The sequence below is a fragment of the Semicossyphus pulcher genome, unplaced genomic scaffold (assembly GCF_022749685.1).
Source record: "Semicossyphus pulcher isolate SPU_LCO1_2020_fin unplaced genomic scaffold, fSemPul1.0.p SCAF_2, whole genome shotgun sequence".
In the NCBI taxonomy this organism is placed as follows: domain Eukaryota; kingdom Metazoa; phylum Chordata; class Actinopteri; order Labriformes; family Labridae; genus Semicossyphus; species Semicossyphus pulcher.
In genome coordinates, this window is record NW_027211693.1 from 22,910,200 (window position 1) to 22,933,306 (window position 23,107).

Below are 23,107 nucleotides of genomic sequence, written 5' to 3' on the forward strand. Positions count from 1 at the left end.
TGGTCTGGTCTGGTCTGGTCTAGTTTGGCGGTGGTCGGGCTGTCTAGCATGGCTGGGCTTGGCAGGGATGAGATCAGAAGATCACCACCTCCTGCCAGCAGCCAGGGTCCTTCCATATGCTCACTGGTGACCGTCCATGCCAGCTTGCATGAGTTGTGTCACATCCAGCCTCGGTTTCTATTCAAGAACAATCCCGATAACACAATTACAGAACTGCAACTGTGTCAGGATGATCTCAGAGTGTACAGCTTGTTTTTTATTAGAATATGAGCTGTTTTTTTGTAAGCTAGATATTGAATCCTGGCAGCAGTGAGTATTTTGGATGTTTATCTTGTTTACATTTGCCAGCTCAGCTGCAGTTGTAACATTATGCTGAACCATATCTGCGAATATGTGTCTGCTGATCCCCCTTTGACCTCTAATGTCAAACTTGATTTGTCATCTACAGTCATCGCTGTGAGACCCCGTGTGTGTTTGTATGTGTGTGTGTGTTTGTGTACCTGTCCGACTGACTGATCTGTGGCACATTCTGAACAGCTGAAGAGCTAATGGTCCAGCTGGAGACAGATGGCCTCTCGATAACACTATACCCCCAAGCCAATACTCACACTCTATCACTCCCTCTCATACACACACGCACACACGCATGCATCCACGCATGCATGCACACACTCACTCTCTCGCTCGCTTACGTGCACACACACACACACATTGGATAGCATAGATTGTTAATCCATTATACACCCTGAGGAAACACATTTTTCAATATGAGTTTAATGTTTCACAGCAATTTTGAACAATCTTTTGGCAATATTAGGTGGCAGCTTAGGTTCCATGCGGGCATGGGAGGATAAAGGAAGTTAATTTCTCCCCTTTTTTTTTGTAATTTCCCTCTCGCTGTGGCTTTGCGTTGTTGCAGGGCTAATGAAAGAGATAAGTAATCATTTCTTTATATTTGCCTTATCTCTGAGTCCTGCAAAATTACTTGAATTTCAAGCACTGTTTACATGTAATTCCTAATAAATCAAAATGAATTGTGACCACCTCTGGCATCAAAATAAACGCTGTCCTCCCATGCTCCTCTCTTCACAAATGTGCAGTAAACAGATATTTGGCTAAGATTGAAAAGAAAACATTTGTTAATTGCAGAAAAGGAATCTCCGGAGAGAACCTGTGTCAGTAACACGCTCATTCATTGCGGTCATTCCACTCACAGATCGGAGACGACACACACCTCACTGTGATGCTTCAGTTTTTGTGAGTCCAAAGGAGGAGAGAAAGGGCATATTTCTCCTGAGCTTTTCTTCATTAAGGATGACAGTAGCGCAGTTGTATGCTTTTCGTAGGCATTGTGGTTGCTCCAATGTGTCTGCAGGCCGCAGACCCGGAGAGACCTGCTGTCAGAAATTTCATTACCTCGTTAAATCACCCTCAAATCATATCCGCATTCAAAGATTTACTCACCATCAATGCGGCAATACGTTGTGTTAAGTAGTCTTCCCCTCAAGCATTTATCACTTGCTCAATAATGATTAGGTGCATGTTTTTTTTAAATGGCGGATGTTGCTAGTTAACCTCTGTGAGCACATTAATTGCTGTGGTATGTTTTTCAATTTCATTTTTTTTTCTGGTGTGATTTTAAGGAATAAGTGTGAGGCACCAGCTTGGGATTGTAGAGGGAGGCAGGTGTAGAAGATATTGGTTATACAGTCTCCAACATATGGGCCTGTCGTGTCCCATGTGTATGTACCTGCCTCCGCTGCTGTCATCTAATTATGCAGAGCAAACAAAGCTATCTGCCTGCTGCTACAAGCCCGCTTCTGTGGGTTTTGATTGTTACTCATCAGATGGATGTCTTCAACTGATTAAGATATTGTCACAATCGACCTGTATGAAATCACCCAAACCTACTTTCAATTTAGCCATTACCGTTATTGTTGCTGCCAATCTGTGTAATGTTGTGGTTTCTTGTTACCTTATAGCTAAGTGATATACGTCTCTATAGATGAAATGCTAAAGGGAGGGGGAGCTCTCGGGTTGCTAAAAGAAGACATATAATACCATAGTGTTGTTGTATTGTTGTTGCATGAAGTAGGTAATTTCTGAGCTAGCATTGTTTTCACTCACGCAATTACTCAAATTTCGGAGTGACTTTTTCTATTCTCTGTCTTTGAATAAAATGTAACACAAATTCCAAACCATTTAGTCTCTATTATCTCATGAAATAAATGTTGCCTAATTGTAGAAATCATTCCACTGATCACAAACACCCACTTTCAGGACATTCAGAGAGAGTTTTTGTTTCTGAGAACATATCACAGCTTCATGTAAGAATGTGATTAAAAAAAAATGCACACTTTGTTCTATTAAAAAAGAACAACTGCACTTCAGCAGCGCATTGTCATATTCACTTATGCCACCATGTTAACTTAACATGAAGCAGGTGACTCCATTTGTGAGTCACCCTGCTATTGTTGAATATGTTCTTAGAATTTGCTGGGATTGTTCGTGTCTGTGTTACAACTTACCTTGTCTAGACTTTTACATTGGAACATGAAGCATTAATAGGTAAGAAGTTGTCCTTTCCCAATTTGACAACGCTAATACCTCTTACTGAATCTACTACCCAAAGCGAATTGTTAATGTTAAAGGCTGGCATCAAAAAGTGACACATTGAGCTCTAGGGGGTTAATTGACACTAATTGCATTTCAGCAGCCCAGAAGAAATGTCAGGGTAACTACAGAACAAAAACAATGTAATTTAACCTCAGACTTACAGTTCAAAGAGTTGAAAATGCTGAAATCTTTTCTTTTTTTTTGTCTTGCAGAAGTATGTGAGCAGAGCGGTGATCTGAGTCTGTGCGGGCTCGTTGATGCTGCTCTCCCTCCATCCTCACCTCCTCCTGCCGCAGAGACTTCACAGCAGGCCTGCCCACCACACCAGACGACCACGCCTTCATCACCGACACTCCCTCTTCCCCTTGAAGCTGACACCTCTCTGGGCTTGACAGCAGCCCCCTGCCCTCCAACTGATGACGCTCCAACTGTAGTCCCCAATCTTCACCACACCCCCACTCCAGCATCACTTCCCACCCAAGCTGTAAGCTCCTGGGGCCCAAAGGGAGACCCCCAGAAGACTTCCCTTCTGCTGCCTGTTTCCCTCCCTCTGTCAGCAACGATGATGGAGCCTGGCACTGTGTCTACCCTGACAGAGGAGTGTCTTCTTCAGCCAACGCGCACCTGCCTCGGCTGCTTCATTGAGACCCGTGATGCTACGGACCCTAATTCCATTCAAAACCCACCCGATGACCCTAACACCAACCCTGACACAGAGACTGGGCTCAGTGTTCGGATAGGTGATGTGAGCCGAGAGGACTTCTCTGACATCAACAACATCAGCATTCAGTGCCTGAGCCATGCGGGGGAGGCAGTGAGTCATTATGGAGAACAGCTCCTCTCTGACCAGCTACTTAGCTTTCCTCTGCCCAAAGCCCCAGGTGAGGGCAAGAGAGTGGATGGAAACAAAACAACAGAGGACTCTGATGACCCAGAGGATGATGCAACAGCTAAGAACTTGTATGAGGGACTGTTATTGGACAAAGTGAGCGGAGAGGAGGTTCTGCTGGCTAATGCCGGCCAGGACTGGGGCTACTTTGAATCTTTCATTAGTGAGAGTAAAATGGAACTGCTGGACCTTTGTTCTAAGAATGAACTGTCAGTCAATCTCTTCTCAGAGGAAGATGTTGACAATCTCTTTGATGACGAAGACGATGACTCGACTTTAAGCAGTGACGTCTGTTCGCTGAAGATTCGTTACGAGTCTTTCCAGGACAACATGAGAGAAAAAACGAATGTGCTCCAGGAAGAGACACAGTTCAACTTTTTCCCCAGTGTCCTGGCCAACTGTGCCAAGAAAGAGGAAGGAGCAGGAGTCTTGAGGAGGAGTGCTGAGGAGCTTCAGCCCAAAACTGATGAGCTCACACTGGAGACAGCACAGGAAGGGAAGGCTGGGGACTGCAGTGGTCGGAGTCCCCTTGATGGTTCCCAGGGCTCACCCATGTCCACACCCAAAGTCAACTACCTAATGGACTTCAATTCAACAGAGGAGTCAGGTGAATTCAGCGATGATAGCTCCTGCACTGGCTCCTCCTCAGACACCCTGCAGGAGGGCAAGTTTAAGAAGGGCCACTCAAAGAGATTGCTCAGCCCCTCGAACCCTCTCAACTACGGTCTGCGCTCCAAGAGAAAGGTTCGATACAGTGATGATTACTTATATGACGTTGATTCGCTTGAGAGTGAGAAGAATGCAGAGAAAAAAGAGAAAGCTCCTTCTGGTCAAAAAGAAGAAGAGGATGTAGACTGGTGTCCCAAAAAACGTCGGAAATCATGTCGTAAAGAGCCACCAGTCGTCATCAAGTACATAATCATCAACAGGTTTAAAGGAGAGAGACTCATGTCAGTGAAACTGGGCAAGTTGGACCCTGTGGATGCTACTGTGAGCTTAAACACCGACACAGTAAGCAAATATGAGACACTGGCTCCTCTGAAGGATTTCTGGCAGGAGAGGCAAAGAGAGAGACAGGAACAGCTTAAGCTGGCTGCCAGAGATAAACAACAACGCGGTTTTCATCTAAACGGACGCCACCATCGCCCTTTTAACTCTAGTCATCCAAAAAGGAAATACAAGATTGCAAACAGGCTTAAGGTTCAGAGGATTCACACTGTGGAGCAATCAGCAACAGCACAGGGCTCCCCTCTCTCTGATCAGGGCCAGAGAGGTGTCACTAAAGAAGAGGCCACCCCCACGGTAGCTGGAATAACAGCAGCCCCAGGCCTCCCAGTGACATTAGACACAAACTCCATCACGCACACAGTCACAGCCAAGAGTCGCTCCCAGGAGAGGGAGGAGAGGGAGGGGAGGAGATTGGGAGGAAATAAAACAGTCAGGATAAGGAAATTCAAAAGCGAAGCCAGGCTGAGGAGCAAGAAAATGAAAGAGGCAGAAGGAGAGGAGGGGAGGAGCGTGACAAATGAAACGGATGCCTGTGTCGCTGCGGCACAGATTGAGGACCTTACTGCTGGGTTAGAGGAGGCAGGCATTAGCTCAACCACAGTCAAACCCCATTTCTCTGACAATGCCACCACCGCGCACACATCTGAGGAGAAATTCCCCTTTGTTTCGTCCAACTGCTCTACTGACAAAACTCCCTCCACAGAGGAGGTTGAGGCGGGTGTCCCTGTCATCCCGGGGGGCTACCTGCAGACCCTGTTAGATGCCACAGACTCCTCCAGTGGAGCAACTATCTCTTATTTCCCCCAGCAGCCCTCTAGGCAGCAGTATCCTCTGGGGCTATCCCTAGAGGAGAAACAGTTCTCTTCTCTGCAGCTTGCTCAGAGTTGTGTCCTTTCCCCTCCCTCTGAGTCGGAGCTCCAGCAGTCTCCCCAGAACTGCTCCAGCTTCCCCCAGATGTGGCACCCACAGCTCTGCCCGAGTCACAGCCAGAGCTTTGGCCCTGAGACCCCTGAGACTCCCATCTTACCCAACAACTTCCCAGCTACTGTGCCCCTGAATGACAGCCTGCCAGTGTCTAACTACAGCCAGCTGAGCCCTGAGGCTGACAGGCTGCTTTATGAGAAGAGCTACCTGACTGAGGCTGGGCTGCAGCCTGGGGCAGAGCTGCAAGTGTGTCAGCCTGCCTGTGTGGAGGGCCAGGTGCAATACCAGAGAGGGTCCCTGTGCACAGACAATGGCAGGCTCATCAGCTATGACTCAGTGGGTTCTCTGTCAGCCTCCTCCAGCAATTACAGCTCCCTCAGCCTAAAGTCTTGTGAGCGAGAGGGTGAGGAGGAGGGCCGAGACAGCTTCTTAGCTCATTGCAGTCCTAAAGTGGTGATTCAGCAGAGTGTGGATGCCCTTACCCCACTCAGGGAGTCCTCAGACCTGCTGGACATTTCTAACTTCACCCCTGACAAGTTTAGACACTCATCACTGTCAGAGCTCTCCCCTCCTGAAACCCCCAACCTGTCTCCCCAGGTGGTGGGACGTGAGATGAAGATGACAGGCAATGTTGGAGAATACCAGGATGTGAATGATATGACTATGGACTGTAATAGGGAGGCAAAGTGGAACTGTGACGTTATGCAGCAACAAAAGCACACAGCAAATACATACACAGTGGAAGACAGCCAGTTTCCACTGCACAACTTTAACAGTCAGGATGCGTTAAGTTTAGATAAAAAGGAGCTGGGAGCGACGGAGTTTGATGAACAGACTGGTGAGATGTTGGCTGGTGCAAAAAGCATTAAGTCAAAGAGGAAAGGCAGTTGCAAACAGTCAGCTGCAGGACAGAGCCCAAAGAAAGTCCGGGCGCCCAGAGCTCCTAAGTCAGAAAAGGCCAAGACCCCCAAACAGAACTCACGTTCCACCAAAAAAATAAAGGCCATGTTGGAGGGTAAGGCAGCAAAGAACCAGGCAGGTGGTACAGGCCTGACTGACAGTAGTAGCACTGGGGACTGGTCTGGCACCGGCTGGTCAGAGAGCAACAGCTTGGTAGGGGACGACCAGAGAGAATTTGAGGAGCCCTCCAATATTCTGTCCAACATTGTCTCGGGCATGGCTGAGGTCCAAAGGTTCATGATGGCCTCCATTGAGCCACTGTGGAATCCAATGTCTGAGGCCTGCATGCCCTCTGAGGCCAATAGCCTCAACCTAAAGACCCTCAAAATCTTGGCAGGCACAGAGGCCGACCTGAAGAAAAAAGGAGCCGTGCTAACAGGGGCCGGGAGAGGCAGAAAGGCAGGGGGAAAGGGAGGGAAGAACCAGGCCAAATTTAACCCCTCTCATCCCTTATTCCCCCAACTAGCTCTTGGCTGTAACATGTTTGATAAACCCAACTTTATTAACCCCGGCCCTGCACACAAAAAGCTGTACCGCCACAAGACCAGTGCAAAGTTCCCTCGGATTGAGACACTGAAGGGGAAACGAGCTGAGAGGGACCCAAATAAGGACATAGCACTGATGACCTCTTTTGAGAAACTGAGGTAATATTTTGTTATCAGCTGCTGTTGCACCCCCTTCTCACTGTTCCCCACTACCTGCTCAGCCCTCCCTCCCAAGCATACCTACACTGACGCTATGCCAGAGCTGCATGAGTACTACGTTCCCCCTGACTACTCCCACTTCCTTTTAACCCCCCTGCCCCGACGAGGAAATTAATATCTGCATGAAAAACTTCTTGTACTTTGCAAACTACCTATTGAGTGATTGTGTCAAGCTTGATTGAGATTTGAAACGACCATGGCTGCATTTTTCTTGCTTTTGTTGTTTCTGCCTTGTTTGTTCTTCTTATAGTCGGTTTTGTTTTACTTTTGTCTGAAAAAAAAAAAAGATTAAGCCTTGAAAACAGTTCTGTCGCCTTTTTGAGGAACTTTGTTTTTGTATTTTCTCAGCAGAACTAGCTCCCCCGAATTATGTATTTATTCCCCTTTTCCCTAAAGATGTAGCTATATACACAAATGCATTGAGTGACATCTACGCACCCCTCCTCCTCATCTGTTTTTGTATGCAGAATATGGATGTCCTGTTGTTGCTGTCCTTCATACACTGCCTGGCTCATTTCAAGAGGGAAACCTACAATTAATGAGCCCTATTTAAGCCCAAGACATCTTGAACACACAAGATGGGACCATTTTGTATTGATGACATATCAGACGTTGTCTTTTTTCCCTGCAAAGTTGGAATGACTGCCCATGTCCTTTTATCAAGCATTTCTTTTTCTTCTGGAGTTAAGAGGAACTGGTTATCTAAATTTACATTTTTACGCCTTGCAAATTCATAAAAGCTCCACCCTCAGAGTATTTTTGTCAATGTTGTTGTACAGGGACATGCAATATTTGCAAAAAAAAGATGATTATAATCTTAAAATCAATGTGCCAAAAGTAACAATGCTGTGTAAATGACCTCTTATATATGTGTGAATATTGGCTGTTCCTCTTTTCTATTCATTGGAGTATTGGCTGCTCGGGTTGGAGACTCCTTACAGAGACTTGCCACCACAGGAAATCTTTATTTGGGACTTTTCTCTCTTCTCTGATGAAAGGCACCAACAGCTGGCAGTGGTACACCACCACTCACTAAACCAAATCAGAAAGACTCTGAATTCTCCTTGTTTCCCCCACTTTGTTTGCCAAATTCAATTTACCTCAACATCGCCTGGCACTGAGAAGCAACAAAAGAGAGGCAAAGGGGAGATCTGCTCTGAAGGCTACTGTAGAGGAAGAAGATGGAAAAAAAGAGGAGGTTCAAATGAGCTTTTTCTGGACCAAGGAGAGGGTAGTGCAGATGTTTGAGGGTAAGCAAGGGATTTATTTGTCAGTTGGGGCTGTGCCTCACTGAATAGCTGTTTTGTACTGAATATTCAAGGCAGTTTATTACTCATAGATTCTGATGCACGCATCAGTCGTGAATGGACATGACATTTTTGCAGTTAGACTAAATGTGAATGTGAAAGCAGTTTTCATACAAATCAAATTAGTAATCTTGTAAATGAAGGAAAGCATGTCTTTGCATTAGCTCCACTTGGGAATCTTACTTACATCTTACCTGAAATGGTAATTTAAACAGTAATTTTTCTTGACACTCTCATGTATTTTATTTCTGAACACTGCCATCCTTTATAAGTTTCACCAATTGTATATTTGGTTTCTGTTTTTTAATGTGAATTTTTCCCATTATGTCTTAATTGAAATGATTTCTTCTGAAGGTACTTACTTTTATACGTTGTCTTAAATTGTCATCTCAGTTTTGATGGGTCAGTATTTTATCAGAAAATATTGTCACCTAAAAATCAAGGCCAAGTAAAGGCACTAATTGAAAAAAGGCTTGGTGCTATCTGATCCTGTGCATTCCCAGGCTATTAATATCACTCACTTTGGGCTCTTTCACTGCCTCACTATCCTTAAAAAAATATACAATCATGTTAAATATATTATAAAATGTTTTAATCATAAATTACTTTTAGGAGAAATACAGAGCCCCTTCAAATGGGGACAAGATATAATCCTTTAACAGATATAAACTCAAACAATAGGCCTATTTTTTCTCTCCCTTGAACGTTGAGTATAATTTTAAACAGTAATTACATGAGACTGCATGGAGATGTGCAGGAAATTGAAGCTTGATGTAAAAACAGGCCTTGTCACACTGGATATGGTAATTCTGACGCACAGGTGATAGTAATTGATTGCTTGCATATGGCAAGAATCATAATCAATCTTTCTCTGTCTCTTTCTCTCTCTCCTCTCTGCCATGATCTTTTGTTTCTTTTCTCCAGTGTATCAGGGTTAGGACCAAGACAAGCTGCTGATGGGAAGCTCCACATGGGCTGCAAGCCCGTTAAGTCTGCCTTCTCTCATTTCTGCCTATTGTCAAATTGAATGTACTTCTCTCAGTTCATAGTTTTTTCTTTTATTTTCCTCTTTTTTTGTTTCTAAAATGTGCCACTGTTGAGCTGCCTCATGTTAATGGTGCTAAGAAAGCTGACAATTGTTCTTTTCTTTCTTTTGGTTTGGGTTTTTTGTTTTCCCAGATTTAACAAAAAAAGAAATGCAAAATAGATTAGGTTCCTAACCCTCTTTATGAATGTATATTAAAATGTTATGTTTGATGTATTCACTTCATGATTCTTTGACATTGATTGGAATTACTTTTGCTCTTTTCATTAAAAGATTACCGAGCTTTATATATACTGTCTAGAGTTGTTACCAGAAGGAATCTTAATGAACTCTTGACACTACAAAATCTTGTATATTTTTTGTGTGCCAATTTGTAACATATTTTGTAAGTGTATATTTTTCTTAGAAAGTGCTGTGAAGTATTTGTGTGTGTGAGTAACCTTTTATGCGCCTCTATGGGCAGTGGAAAGGATATACAACGACAAGTTTCTGGTTTTAAAAACCAAAATATGAAAGTATCAACAGAAAACTAGAAATATTTACATTTTGTTGGGAGTTTTGTAATAAGACCATGATCTTGTTGTGAGAGTGTTGTGTTACTGTGCAAAACACAAATAAGCAAAGAAAAAAAATGAAAACTTGGAAAAAATATAATTTGTGAACAATTTGCTGTTTTATAGATTTTCATGTAAATTATTTGAGTATTATTTTGTTTCTTTTGTTTTGTTGTAACTGTTGCAAAGGTTTTAAATATTTGTGATCAAGCCTGTATGGTGATAATGTAATATTGGTAACTTGCTGAGTTTTGTAATAATGTTTATGGAGTAAATATACAAATTAAAATAAGATTTTGAATGCTGCTTTCTGAAGAGAGTTGGGTTGTGTTTTTTACCACCCACCCATTTCCGTAGCCGGTAACTACAGTAAAAACAACAAACAAACAATACCCACTCTTGAGCTGTCAGAAATGATGTGTAAGTAACATATCTGCTAAAATTACCCCCACCCATCTTTGTAGTACTACTGCAATAATAGTAATAGGGAACGATTGAATCTTCATATTCATTGTTTGTAATGTAAATGCTACCTTACTCGTTCCAATTAGGCTGTCCTTATTTGTTACATGGGAAGATTCTTGGACGAAAGGCATTTTAATTTCTGCACAAGTCTGGCTCTGGCTCATGTTATTTTAATGTCATATCTAATTAGCGCACAGGGTCAGGCATCGCTAGAGTGACTGCTCATCCATAACTCTGAGCTGGGCTGCTGTGGTCTGCACTGCAACTCATTCTGGCATGCTTAATTGGAGCTGTAGATACTGTCTCACACCATAAACAGATCCTGTGATGTATGCTTCCAAAATTGTCAGGTGGTATTAGCATTGTGTTTGTTCTTTACTCACCCATAGCAGATCAGGGAGCAGGCAAATTATAAGACAGAGAGTCTAATGCAACGGATCAGGTACACCTGTGGTTATTAAATGAGATCCTGGTTGTTTTGTCAGCGTGTGTTTACTGTATAGACCACCATAGACGCTCTCATTAGGACAGTAGTTTGTCATTATGGCAATTGTTTGTGCGTTTGTTGTTTTTTATCATTACTGACAGGGCAATAGGGTAACATTTTGAAAGAATCGGCACGCTATTTCTGCATGTTTTTCTAATGTAGGCGTGCACTTTTTGAGTCAGATCACAAGAAACACAAACAAAACAATTACTCAAACACATATTTATTCTGCTGGCAGATCATTTCAGAATATCTTTAAAAACAACATTTTACAGACTAATCTGATGTGTTGATTCCAGAACAAACTGGCTTATTAGCATTTCTAGGTAGTTAAAATTATTTTGTGTCTGAACAATATATTTAAGGTTTTGCCCAAAAGCCTCCATTAAAGATATATGTGTATTTTCTGGCATTTTCCCAAACATGTGTCTGTCAACGCTAGCTGCAGTCTTCAGCCAGTGTTTTGGTTTACAAGTGAGTATGCCACCTACTGCCTAAGGGTCACCATTGTTTTTTCTGGCTTCCTGCTGTATCAGTACTGTCCCACATCCACCCACACTAAAGTCTAGAGTCTGCTACAAGCACATGGTGTTTCTTCCCATAAGAAATATAGTTAGACATTTAATTAATTCCCCTTGACTTTGACGTGCTGTTTGGGCTTTCTTATTTTGTCACCTGGATGCATTGTAAGGACATTATGTGTCACTGAAATGGTTAAGTCATCACAAAATATTTTTAACTTACATTTTAATTAAAGTGGAAAGAAATTAAAAAACACACTTCCGCTTTAAAAGTACAGGATATTTTTGTAGATAAATTGTAAATAAGATTAACAGTTAAGACATTAGTGTTTACATATTTATAATGCATAGACTTTGTATTAGTAGACATAGCCTCTTGAAAAGTGTAGACACTGTGGAAGTGTCTTAAGCATGCATGCTTTCTAATGGCGACTGCAGTGGTTGCAAAAAGGAATCCGATTGTATGCAAGTCCACCAGAAGATGACCCTACTTCTCAGCTGATTTATTAGCTCAGTAAACATTTTCCTTATTGCTTTAAACACTAACTTCACGTATTTTTTTCTTTTATTAAAGCATGTTTTAAAGTTTCGGTCGCATTTAGAGTAAAGTCAACAATTAAGCAGGGCACCTTTAGGGCGGGCCTCCTGTGATTGATTAGTTGCTATCAGGGTGACCAGTCAACCTGTCGTCTTATGGGGCTACATCAAAAAACCAAGATGGCGACAGCCAAGGAGCCATACTCAAGGCTTCCGCGCATTAATAATAATCAACTATTATTGATACAAGTTACAGAAATGGACAGCAAAATCAGTCAGACATTATGATATCAAGTTTATGAAAAAATTATACCTCATGGCAGTGTTTTTTGTATTAAAACTAAACAGGAAAATAAACCTCAATGGCAAAATATTAACAATAAACAGCCATTTGCTTAGACATTTGAAGCACTAAACCGTCATTAAAAGTGAATTTATGTTATCTTATTATTTTATTATATTTTAGTCTAGTTCATTTGTTGAAAATGGTGGGTTAACCATTTACCATGTAACCATGATCTTTTTTGGATGCACCTTGATAAAATGCTTGTCCTCTGACAATGTGTTGTAAGCAGTGTAGATGTACTTACACGACGGCCGAGTAGGATGAGCTTATTCATCAGTGGGAATGAGAAGTTCAGCACACACTGCTGGCTGTAAAAGAAGTGGCATTGAGTGAATATGTGAGACACTTCCTTGAGCAATACAAACTGTATAACACTTTATTTGATATTCCTTTTGCTTTTGTATGCTGTGCACAACGCCACTGGTTATACAATCTTAAGGCTATACAACTTAAAAAGCTGTAAATTCATAATCGAATTTAGGAATTTAGTTTTTAACTTTTTCAGCAATATCAGAAAATCACTATCATGCGTTCTGTCTCTGTCTGCTACCATTTATAGGCTATTGCCTTTGTTAAATACGAGAATGTAACCATTTTAAAAACATACTTATGGTCTGGGATAAACAATTGCAGTAGTAACTATAGAATTCGTGCGTTGCTACTCTTAATGATGTGAAGTGGCATAGACCATTGGCTGCCTACTTTTCCTGCATGTCTATGAACATGAGACAGATTACTTTTTTTAGCCTATACATAATTTACGCTAGCCAGTTAAACATTCGGATGTGCCTTCTGCAGATGGTTATTTGCATTTACAACCGCTTCGTGACGCTACAGCTGAACAGTGCCACACTGTCCAAAACAAACATCCTTTTTCTAAAGCCGTTCTCAGTGAAGCTTTTGTACCCTGGGTATCGTCTGTCAGGCAGCCCCACTTATCGGGCTCACCCTGCCTCAGTCGCCACGATTGGCAGGCGGAGACTCAAACCATTTAGCCTGTGTTATCGCGTTGCCTGTTTCTACCTGCGAGGCCTCGCTCGGGGAAAATAACATGTCATAGCTCAGTTTCCGGAAGATCATTGTAGCCTTCCTAAAGAAAGAAAATGGAATCCTGAAATCGCACTTAGCTAAACAGTCAAGCGATTTTCTGAGAATTTTAGTGGAACATCTGGGTTGTACGATTACATTGCTAGAGATATCATTGAACAGGTATTGTTAAATACATTTGTTGACAGATTGTGTATCCCTTCTAATTACCTTTATTTTCATTAGCTAGCTAATTTTAGCTTGTTTGCTCTCGTGAGGTACGGGCTGTGAACGTCACTGGTTGACGTCGGTTGTTTAGCTCGCGGTGATGCTAACGGAATCTTCACTATATTTACAACGAAACTCGTTATTTTATTAATGTCCATTGATCACAAACAGACATAAATCGAGGTATCGGCGACATGTTTGCTAATAAATTATTATGTATAGCTCATGTAAGTGGGGACACTTGTCACGAAGTTATTTGCTAAGTTAGCTTTAGCTAGCGTCAGAAATCTCGTTGAAACTGTATGTAGTTGGTTAGCTGCTCAGCTAGTTAGCATGTTAGCTTGCAAGCGTTAGCGTAATTAAAGCTCAACATCACCGGGGTTGTTTGGACATAAAAGAAGATGAAGTCGATACACACGGGCTCGTACTCACCCTATCTCCAGTCGTTCGTTAGCTTTACACACGGCTACACTCAAAGTCACAGTTCCTAATAACTAATACTGGTTGAAGTTGTCACAGTTCGCAACCGTATAGAAAGCTAAGCGCTAGCTAACGTAAGCTTAGCTAGATGATGCCATTTTGTTTTTATCTCGACTTTGAGAAACATACTGTTTTCCCTAGGACGTTGAAATACTCAAACCATGGAATTATTTACATTACTTATAACTTACAACCGCCACATTTTCTCACGCGTGTAGGACAAGTACGCTGTATGTTATGATAAACACCATGGCGCAGCTAGGTACTATTGCTATTATAGTAACTTAGCTTGTCAAACCATGCTAACATTAGCTACGTTTCTTAAATACCGAGTGTGTTTCATTGAGCTGCTGTGTTTTGGCCCGTGTTTTTCCTGCATGTCGATTTCCCTTTGTTTATGGTTATACACTGAATCGGCCATTAAATTCATCATAGCTAACAGAGATAATACTTGGGTGTCAAATCAAGCATTTTCATGTGCCTTTGGTTGTAAATCCCCTCCCTCGAAGTAGTATTCCTGACTTTACCTTGACACTTCTAACTATATGTAGAGTCAACAAGCAGGGTATATCTGTCAGTTCTTGAATTACATCTTATCTGTTTTTCCCCTTTTGCTGCAGCAGCTAGATCTTGCTAAAGATTGGAGAACACCCCCGACCCTCCCTCCCTTCTCAATCAATGGAGGGGTCTGACAGTTTAGATCAGAGTGGCAGTGACCAGCCAGAGTCCCAGCTCAGACGGCAGCAGGACCGGCTGGGCAGGGAGGAGGCCTTCTATCAGTTTGTCAACAATCTCAGTGATGAGGACTATCGTCTAATGAGAGACAACAATCTTTTGGGAACCCCAGGTAATAAGCCTTTAATGTCATTATACCAGTCTGTAGTCTTGTGACAGAAATCTGCGACTGTGGGGATTTTGACATTTAAGCAACTCTAATCAATAATAGTTTTATTGCAAAATAAAACTGTCTCGTTAACAAATTTGCGGTTCATTCCAGGTATTAAGAGTGAATTAAAATGATACAAAGAAACATTGTACAGTGTTGTACGGATGTGTGCAGCATAGGAAAGTCATATTGACTTTTTGACTTTTACCTTTTTGTTACTTTTTATTAAATAACTCAATCCTCATTTTATGTTCTCTTTTTCTATCCTTAGCCTCAGCTCTACAGAATTATATAATTTGCTCTAAAGTCTCAAATAGTAGGCTGACAAATGTTCAACAAGATGCTTATAAAGATTTAGAAAAACTTAAAAGAAGACATCATTATTAGCTTACTCAAAACTCTTTAAAATACATGGTGTGTCAGTCGCTGCTTTACATCATAAGTTATCCAGCAGGGCTAATTCGGCTACAGGCGTATTATTGTAAGGCTTGTGTTGCAAACTTTTTAATAATAATTTATTGATGATATCAACATTGATCTAGTTGTGACCTGTTGTTAAAATCCTGTTGTCATCCTCCATCCCTAATGTCTTCTGCTTGCCATTAAGTATTAGAATTTGTATTAAAAGTTAAGCTTGGGTAGCCACCTCTAGTTTTAGATTGTCACTATGCTCGAAATGCAACAGACTATGAACAACTGAAGACGCCCAATCCATTTCTGTCCCAGGATAGTGGGAGGAGGAATGTAAGTTTGGAGCATCCTTTAGCGGAGCGCCCTGCAAGGAGAGGGCATTGAATGGACAGTGGCATGCCCTGGTAAGTCCAGAGGTTTTCAGTATTGTCCTATTGCTGTGTTCAAAGAGAAGCATACAGCTCTATGGGCCAATACAGTGCAAACATTGACAACAGTTATTTTCCTTTTTGACACGTGCATTAGTTCTTAAATATAGTGCACATTTTCTTTAGTTTTACTTCAGTTCTAAGCCAGCCAGATACGTAGCTGTTACAGGGAACCTCTGCCCAATTTTAAAATGTTTATTCTTATTGTAGAAGCTTTGCTTTGCTAAGCTTTGCACTTCTCCCAGAAACAAGTCTTTCTTCCAGCTTACATTGGTGGTCTGACTAGAGAAGAGGAAGTGATCAAACACCACAACTTTCAAGAAAGGTTGGATAGCAAAAACACATTTTAATAACTCTGTTGTATTGTTTTGTCTTTTTTAGGAGAGGCTACAGAGGATGAGCTGTTAAGTAGACTTCAGCAAATCAAAGATGGCCCAGAGCAGCAGAATAACACCCCCCCCACTGAAAGTGGAGAAGATCCAGTTGGTAAGTTGGTATTATTATTTTTTTTGATTCAGCAATTTACTGCCAATTCAGATAAGATTTGTCACTTGCTAACGATGCTGATTTTCAGAACCACCGGAAACCTCTGAGGATCCTGCCAGTGGGGATAGCCTCTTGGACTGGCTGAACACCGTAAGGCGCACAGGCAACACAACTAGAACTGGGCATCGTGGAAACCAGTCATGGCGGGCCGTAAGCCAAACCAACCCAAACAGTGGTGACTTTCGCTTCAGCCTGGAGATAAGTGTGAACCGCAACCTGGCTGAACAGCAGGCAGCTGCTGAAGGGGAGCAGGAGTCTCCTCCAGAGTCTCAAGAGGAGTCTCAAGAAGAGTCTCCAGAGAGGCCTCAAGAGGAAACTCCAGAGGTGTCCCTGGAGGTGGCGCCAGAGGTGGCACCAGAGGTGGTACCAGAGGTTCAAGTAGTCGTTGCAAATGTTGAACCCCCAGTCCCCATGGAGACGGAAGTGGTGGAAGAACCAGTTGTAGAGGAGTTGGCTGTCGTAGTGGAACCAGAGCCTGAACTCGAAGAGATTGTTTCACAAGAGGTTTTAGGAGAACCCCCGAGCTCACCTGCTGCAGTGCTCCTGCCAGTAGAACCCCCACTTTCTCCTTCTCCACGCAGAGGACAAAGGAGACCCCGCAGCCGCAGCCCAGAGCCACGCAGGACTAGGGCCCGTACAGCGAGGAGCCGATCTCCTCTCAACTTGGATCAGCTGGATGGTCTCCCTAATCCTCGTAATGTTCTCAGCTCTCAAGTCCCCACCTCTTCCCCTATTACTCCCCCTGTCCCTCAAGTGGAGGGTAGTTCTCGGACACGGCAACATATTCTTTCTAGGCAAAGCACTGCTGACAGTGATGTTCAGCCATCTAGGGTTGGCCCAGAAATGGCTCCAGAGACCCAAAATGTTGCTTCTCAGGAAGGAGAGGCTGCTGGGGGGGAAGGGGGCGCAGCAGGGCGGCGTCCCCCTACTATTATGCTTGATCTCCAGGTGCGTCGTGTGCGTCCAGGCGAGTATCGCCAGAGAGACAGCATTGCCAGTCGTACCCGCTCACGCTCTCAGAACTCTAACAACACATTTCTTTATGAGAGTGAGCGTGGAGGATTTCGTAGGACTTTCTCACGCTCTGAGCGTGCTGGTGTGCGGACGTATGTCAGCACAATACGCATCCCTATCCGAAGAATCTCTGACGCAGGTTTAGGAGAGGCAACCTCAATGGCTCTCCAATCTATGATTCGCCAGATTATGACTGGTTTTGGTGAACTCGGCTACCTCATGGATTCAGACTCTGATTCTTCAGATTCAAACCGTGGAGTCAACACACCTGCGGATCTGGCTGAAGCTCTCAACAACCCAGATGCTACTCCTGCTGCTGCTCCTGCTGCTGATGTTGATGAACCCCCTGTGGCTGCTGGAGTCAGAGCAAGGACAGCTGAGACAGATGTGGATGAGGGCCTTGCCACTGTTCCACCTGCCTCTGGTGGCAGGGCTCGACCTAGACCACCTATTAGCCTAGAAGAGCCCAGCTCATTGCCCTTCCTGCGGCTCGCCCACTTCTTTCTCTTAAATGATGATGATGAGGACCAGCCACAAGGGCTGACCAAAGAGCAGATTGACAACCTCTCCATGCGCAACTTTGGTGAGAGTGATGCCTTGAAGACTTGCAGTGTCTGCATAACGGAGTATGCAGAAGGTAACAAGCTACGTAAGCTTCCCTGTTCTCATGAGTACCATGTGCACTGCATCGACCGCTGGCTATCTGAAAACTCCACTTGCCCAATCTGCCGCAGGGCTGTGCTGGTAACAGCCAACCGAGAGAGTGTGGTGTAGCTCTTAACAGACTGCAGGCCTTTTGTCTCAACCTAAGTAATCCAATATCCCAAGTCTATAAGAAGGATTTGAGAAAATGTATCTCCACTGTTCACGCTTCATACCATTTGTGAGTTTGATCATAAAGAAGTCACAGGTGTGATTTTGGGGTGCTCCATACAGCTTAATCAGGACATTTTCAATCCCTAGTAAGATTTATTATTGCAGTCCAAAGTTAGGCACAAGCAATGCATGTTGTTTGAATCAACCTGTAGTGACCAAAGCAAGCAGTTTGTTGCATTGCATCAAGCTATGCTCTGGTAGACCTGTATCATGAAGAATCTCCCGGTTTATAAATGCTGCACACCTTCAGGTAGTTCAGGCACATCTGCTTTTTGTATTAGCTCCCTCAGTGGCGCCTTACAGAGGTTGGGTATTGGTACAGTTCTTAGTTGCACCAGTTTAAAGTATTAGCTGTAAATAAGCTTGTAAAAAAATGATTTTGATTCATACTTTGTATCAGTGAATTGGTTTTGGATTGTAAATTATGTCATATGAAGATTTGGGTGGTGTTGGCCAAAATGACTCTCTATCAGAGCATCCCTAAATTTGTTGTTAAACAGAAAGGTTGCATCAGTGGTACACAGCAGAATCATTTAAATAAACAGAGTTTGTGATGTCCAGAGGATGTAGAACATTAATTGGCTTGCCATTTACAGTATGACTGAAAGGAACTGTTGGTGTGGCATTATACCACGAGCTGAATTGTTCAAAAAAAACAAAAAAAAAACAATTTGTACAGGTATAATGGAAAGATAAATACCACAAGGTTACTTTTGCAAATTGCAAGTTTATTTTGGATTCTTATTACATTTTTTTTTCCTTAACTTAAAAATGATTGATTAGTATTCATACCAGAAATTAGGGATGTCTCTATAATGGTAGTAGATATTGGGTTGATAGCAAGTTGTTGGCATGTGAATTTTCCCACCTGAAAAATATTATACTAACAGGCATGATGTCAGAAATTTGAATATAGTTGCTTTTCCTACTTGTAAAAGGACATTGACTTTTTCATGTGCAACAATGATCTCACAATCATTTTGTCTTTTCATCAATTTGCTACTGCTTCTTTATTTCTTTTCAGGAACATATTGGTTGTCTTAAATAACTGACGAATGATGAATTACGTTTTCTAAGCCGATTTTGCAGAGTCAAATGACGTAAATTGACCTAAAATGAAATGTGGACTTGCTTCTCAAGATTTATTTACCTGTTGGCCCAACTAAATGGACAAGTGGCAACTTAAGTTATTAATCCAGAGTTCCAAGTGTCAGACATTTACCAAAATTCACATCATCCCCCTGTCATAGAACGGCTCCAGTAGAAGTCTTTTGTACCCTCCTCCAGCCTCATGAGCAGATGCTTCATATCAGTGTGCAATACATGCTAAGTGAAAGTAGGGAAATACAAACCATGATATAAATGTATGCTATTGTTAAAACTGTTGTTAAAGGCTAAAATCTTAAATGAAGACTTATTACCTTTTAAAATGTGTTGAAGTTTATTTTATTTAGAAGTTCTGTAGGTTTTAATAGCACTGTTGATGAACAGGAACACTGGCTAAAGGAAGAAAGGGGCATCACTACCAATGCCATCCTGTCATGTTTCTTGTTTCACTGTTTGATGTCTTTGCCACAATTGTTACCTCCCTTTGTGGGACATAAAAGTTTGAATGAAAGACATTGTCATTGTTGAATACCATAATAAACATGTAAATGAAATGTATGTTCCCTTTTAGGCCATGCTTTAGTTTTGGCCTTATTCTGTGATCCACCCAGTGCAGTATGTGAACTGGGTGTTAAATGAAACTAACCGCTGAATTAAACAAGTTGTTATGCTTCAAAATACATTGAAGGTATGAATTCTGTACAGTCGCTGCACTGTGGGGTAATTATATTCCTCATCCAGCTGCACACATAACTAATTATTACTTCTACCTTATATATTAAACGGTATAAATATACTTTTCTTGTTTGCTTTGATTTGACTGTTGATTGATATGTGTTCTCTAACAGTTCTACTTAAAATGTTTTCAATGTTTAAAGCCCCTGTTAGGAGTTTTTTCACTGGTTATGACACAGACTGAAATTAATTCTGATTACTCTGCAAACCAAGCAAACCAGACCATCAGCGACAAGATTGATTGTTTCTATATAGTTATTTTAAATGCCTGAAACCGCAGGCAGGGGTAGGTGTCAGACGAAGCGATTAAATGCACACTGCCTTTGTTTACATTTTTCAGGGCAAACATTTTAAGTAAGTGATACATATGACATGATTTGTTGTTAAAAACCACCACTTAAGCATATACAGGACAAAACCAGCAAAGAGATAAGAGGTACAGCTTCGTCCACAGTGGTCCCCTGAAAATTCCTCAACAGTAGCTTTAACAAGGTTTGTAAAATTGAGCCTTACTATTGAACTGAATGATAACCATGATGGTGGTAAGAAGTGCAAGTACGGCTAGTCTCACTTTCCATTACTTATGTTAGCATTAAAGATCACACCCAATTAGCTTTATTTACAACATTGTACATAGCGTGTGCTCTGACTTATGATGCCTGTGTTATTACCAGCACCCCTACTGGTGGGAAAGGAAATCCCTTTTCATTCCCAACTGTCTGCTAAAAAATAATCCATTCTGTATGAATATGCTCTATCAGAATAACAATTACTGACAAAGATTTAAAAGAATCATTCATTGGAAATCCAGTGTGTTTAATATTATGCATGACATTAATGCAGCAGTAACAGACGGAATAAAGTCTCGTAAACAAAAGTTAAAGTTTGGAAGTGTTTTGGCCCTTTAAGGTGGACGAACAAGGAAGTGCCGGTGACAGACCACGGCAAGGATGGCGCTTCGGGCAGTTGGGAACCGTTTGTGGCACGTTCACAGGAGCAGTTTGAAGGTACAGTCTGTCTTAACATGCTATTTAAGCTGAAATTTAAAACAACATGGGCACACTCTGAAAGTGTGACTGAGAGTGCGCCGTTGAACGTCAGTTTACACTTACCTTTAGAGAAATCGTGACCGGTGTAACTTAACACTTAAATGGCCTCTTATGAGACGAACTAAATTAAATTGTGTTCATGTACTCTCTCAGGATTGAAGGGTGGAAATTAAATACATTTTTGCTAACAATCAGCATAACGACAATAGTTTAACCTTCCAAGTAATTACAGGATGCAGTGCTCAACATTTCACCACGCGGCGGCGCTGTTGATTCAGAATTTACTTCCAATGCCTATTTACTTGAACATCAGTTTTTATTTTTATATCACCGCAATCTATTTGCCTTATCGTTTGTAGATTGTCTCCACCCAAACACTTGTCGGTGTGAAATTCAAAAGCACCTGTCCTGTTGAAGTGAGCCACCTGGATCATTTGGTACTAACAGTGAAAAGTGTGCCAGACACTGTCAACTTTTATACCTCAGTCCTTGGCATGGATGTCATCACTTTCAAGGTATGCAACGTGCTTTGTACATTAAATGTATTATTAACAATGTTTTTATTGGTAGTAGTATAAAGATTAAGTAATAATAAGTAATTCATAGTACTTTGATATTTGTTAGAAATTCAGCTTTTAATTAATATTATCATTATACACGAATTATTATTGTCAAGGGCTCAGGAGAAATTAAACACTTCTGTGCTTTTTTTTGGAGAGACCATCCACTAGATGGCAGGCTTATATCAGCTGATAGCTACTCTCCACTCAGTTCTGTGGAACCTTAAGCTTTGGGACACTGCTAAACACCCACACATCCTGTCTTTGGATTTTTAAGGGGAACCGTAAGGCTCTGGGTTTCGGGCAGCAGAAGTTTAACCTTCACCAGCTGGGTCAGGAGTTTGAACCCAAAGCAAAACATCCAACCTCTGGCTCTGCAGACCTGTGCCTCATCACCAAAACCCCTCTGGCTACTGTGGCTGCACATCTGAAGGTCTTTCACCCACTTCCTACATTTATTCTGTTTAAATTATTGATGTCAAGCTTAATCTTGTAAGTGGCTATTCTTTACCACTTGATATCCAGTCGACTTTGTATGTCATATTTTGTTACCATTTCGGGGATACGTTGTCACTGAAGTGTCTCCTCTGCAGGTGTGTGGAGTGGAGGTAGAGGAGGGTCCAGTGGAGCGGACTGGAGCTGTGGGGACCATCACCTCTCTTTACTTTAGGGATCCAGACCACAACCTCATTGAGGTGTCAAACTATAACCAGTCCAAATCAGAGGGATCTTCTTGACTTCTTTGGCCTTATTTATGAATTCACAAGGAATTATTCATAATGCCAATTAACACACATCTGTTGGACGCACTCTGCATAATTACAGATTCAGGTATGACGTCTTTAGACCAAAAATACTGAAACCACGCAGGCACTATAATCAGCCTGGCGCTGATAACATCAGTTGGCTGTACAGAGAGTTCCTGTGCAGCTCTGCTGACCAGAGGTTGCTATTTTAAGTATGCGTAGAAAACGCTGTTGGAGCACTCTTAATTTAGATTAGGAAAAAAAAATTCAACACCATAAGATGTCAAGCTATATTACTAAACGGGTACCTGAACTTACTTTGAAAATAAAAGGTTCCTCAATGTACTAAAGTGTCTTTACTAGCTTTTTGACACAATTTCACTTTTATTATACGCCGTCATGTCTTCATATTATTGTTGTTAAGGTGCTTGCTTAAAGCCATTTATTGTTACTTTAATTCTGTTTTATGGCACTTTTAATGCCAGGTTTTTAAAATCAACTTAAAACGCCAAAAACGTCAGGTAATTACATAAGAAGAGAATCATTTTCCAATTTACATTACAATTTGTTTTTTTTCTCAGTTATGTGGAGACATTGAGAAACTTCGTCTATACTACTTGCTGTAGTGCACACATAGTTACGGAGCCCCTGA

At 41.9% G+C, this 23,107-nt stretch overlaps 3 protein-coding genes across 5 annotated transcripts in view; all 3 read left to right on the forward strand.

The window, feature by feature from the left end:
- Positions 1–10,314, forward strand: part of nexmifb (neurite extension and migration factor b) — a 53,736-nt gene extending 43,422 nt beyond the window's left edge. Inside the window, exons 3-4 of one of the 2 annotated variants that reach the window (XR_011308642.1) lie at positions 2,829–8,351; positions 9,333–9,421. Coding sequence is in view for 1 of the 2 variants with exons in the window: in XM_069669993.1 (XP_069526094.1) it covers positions 2,829–7,041; positions 9,333–9,435 (4,316 nt within the window). In the remaining variant the exon portion in view is untranslated. Of the gene's footprint in view, positions 1–2,828; positions 8,352–9,332 lie in introns of both variants that reach the window. The other variant, XM_069669993.1, reaches the window with a different exon arrangement.
- A 3,150-nt stretch (positions 10,315–13,464) lies between these two features.
- On the forward strand, positions 13,465–20,150 carry rlim (ring finger protein, LIM domain interacting). Of its 2 annotated transcripts, none has more exons than XM_069670512.1 (4): positions 13,465–13,572; positions 14,718–14,944; positions 16,204–16,308; positions 16,397–20,150. In XM_069670512.1, the coding sequence occupies exons 2-4, from the start codon at positions 14,776–14,778 to the stop codon at positions 18,154–18,156; spliced, it is 2,034 nt and encodes a 677-aa protein (XP_069526613.1). In that variant the 5' UTR covers positions 13,465–13,572; positions 14,718–14,775; the 3' UTR covers positions 18,157–20,150. The 2 variants fall into 2 exon arrangements, with proteins under 2 accessions (XP_069526613.1, XP_069526614.1); XM_069670513.1 differs by having other exon boundaries at positions 14,721–14,944.
- An 890-nt stretch (positions 20,151–21,040) lies between these two features.
- glod5 (glyoxalase domain containing 5) lies at positions 21,041–22,760 on the forward strand. Its single transcript, XM_069670514.1, has 4 exons — positions 21,041–21,107; positions 21,509–21,664; positions 21,987–22,142; positions 22,303–22,760. Exons 1-4 carry the CDS (start codon positions 21,051–21,053, stop codon positions 22,444–22,446), a joined length of 513 nt encoding a protein of 170 aa, XP_069526615.1. The 5' UTR covers positions 21,041–21,050; the 3' UTR covers positions 22,447–22,760.
- Positions 22,761–23,107: the final 347 nt, after the last annotated feature.

Bases quoted from the DNA above. Each gene is read 5' to 3' on its own strand.
- glod5 (XM_069670514.1), top strand. From the start codon at position 21,051: ATGGCGCTTCGGGCAGTTGGGAACCGTTTGTGGCACGTTCACAGGAGC. The intron at 21,665-21,986 runs GTATGCAACGTG...TGGATTTTTAAG, and splicing joins TGGATGTCATCACTTTCAAG to GGGAACCGTAAGGCTCTGGG. The intron at 22,143-22,302 runs GTCTTTCACCCA...TCTCCTCTGCAG, and splicing joins CTGTGGCTGCACATCTGAAG to GTGTGTGGAGTGGAGGTAGA.
- rlim (XM_069670512.1), top strand. From the start codon at position 14,776: ATGGAGGGGTCTGACAGTTTAGATCAGAGTGGCAGTGACCAGCCAGAG. The intron at 14,945-16,203 runs GTAATAAGCCTT...TGTCTTTTTTAG, and splicing joins CAATCTTTTGGGAACCCCAG to GAGAGGCTACAGAGGATGAG. The intron at 16,309-16,396 runs GTAAGTTGGTAT...GCTGATTTTCAG, and splicing joins AAGTGGAGAAGATCCAGTTG to AACCACCGGAAACCTCTGAG.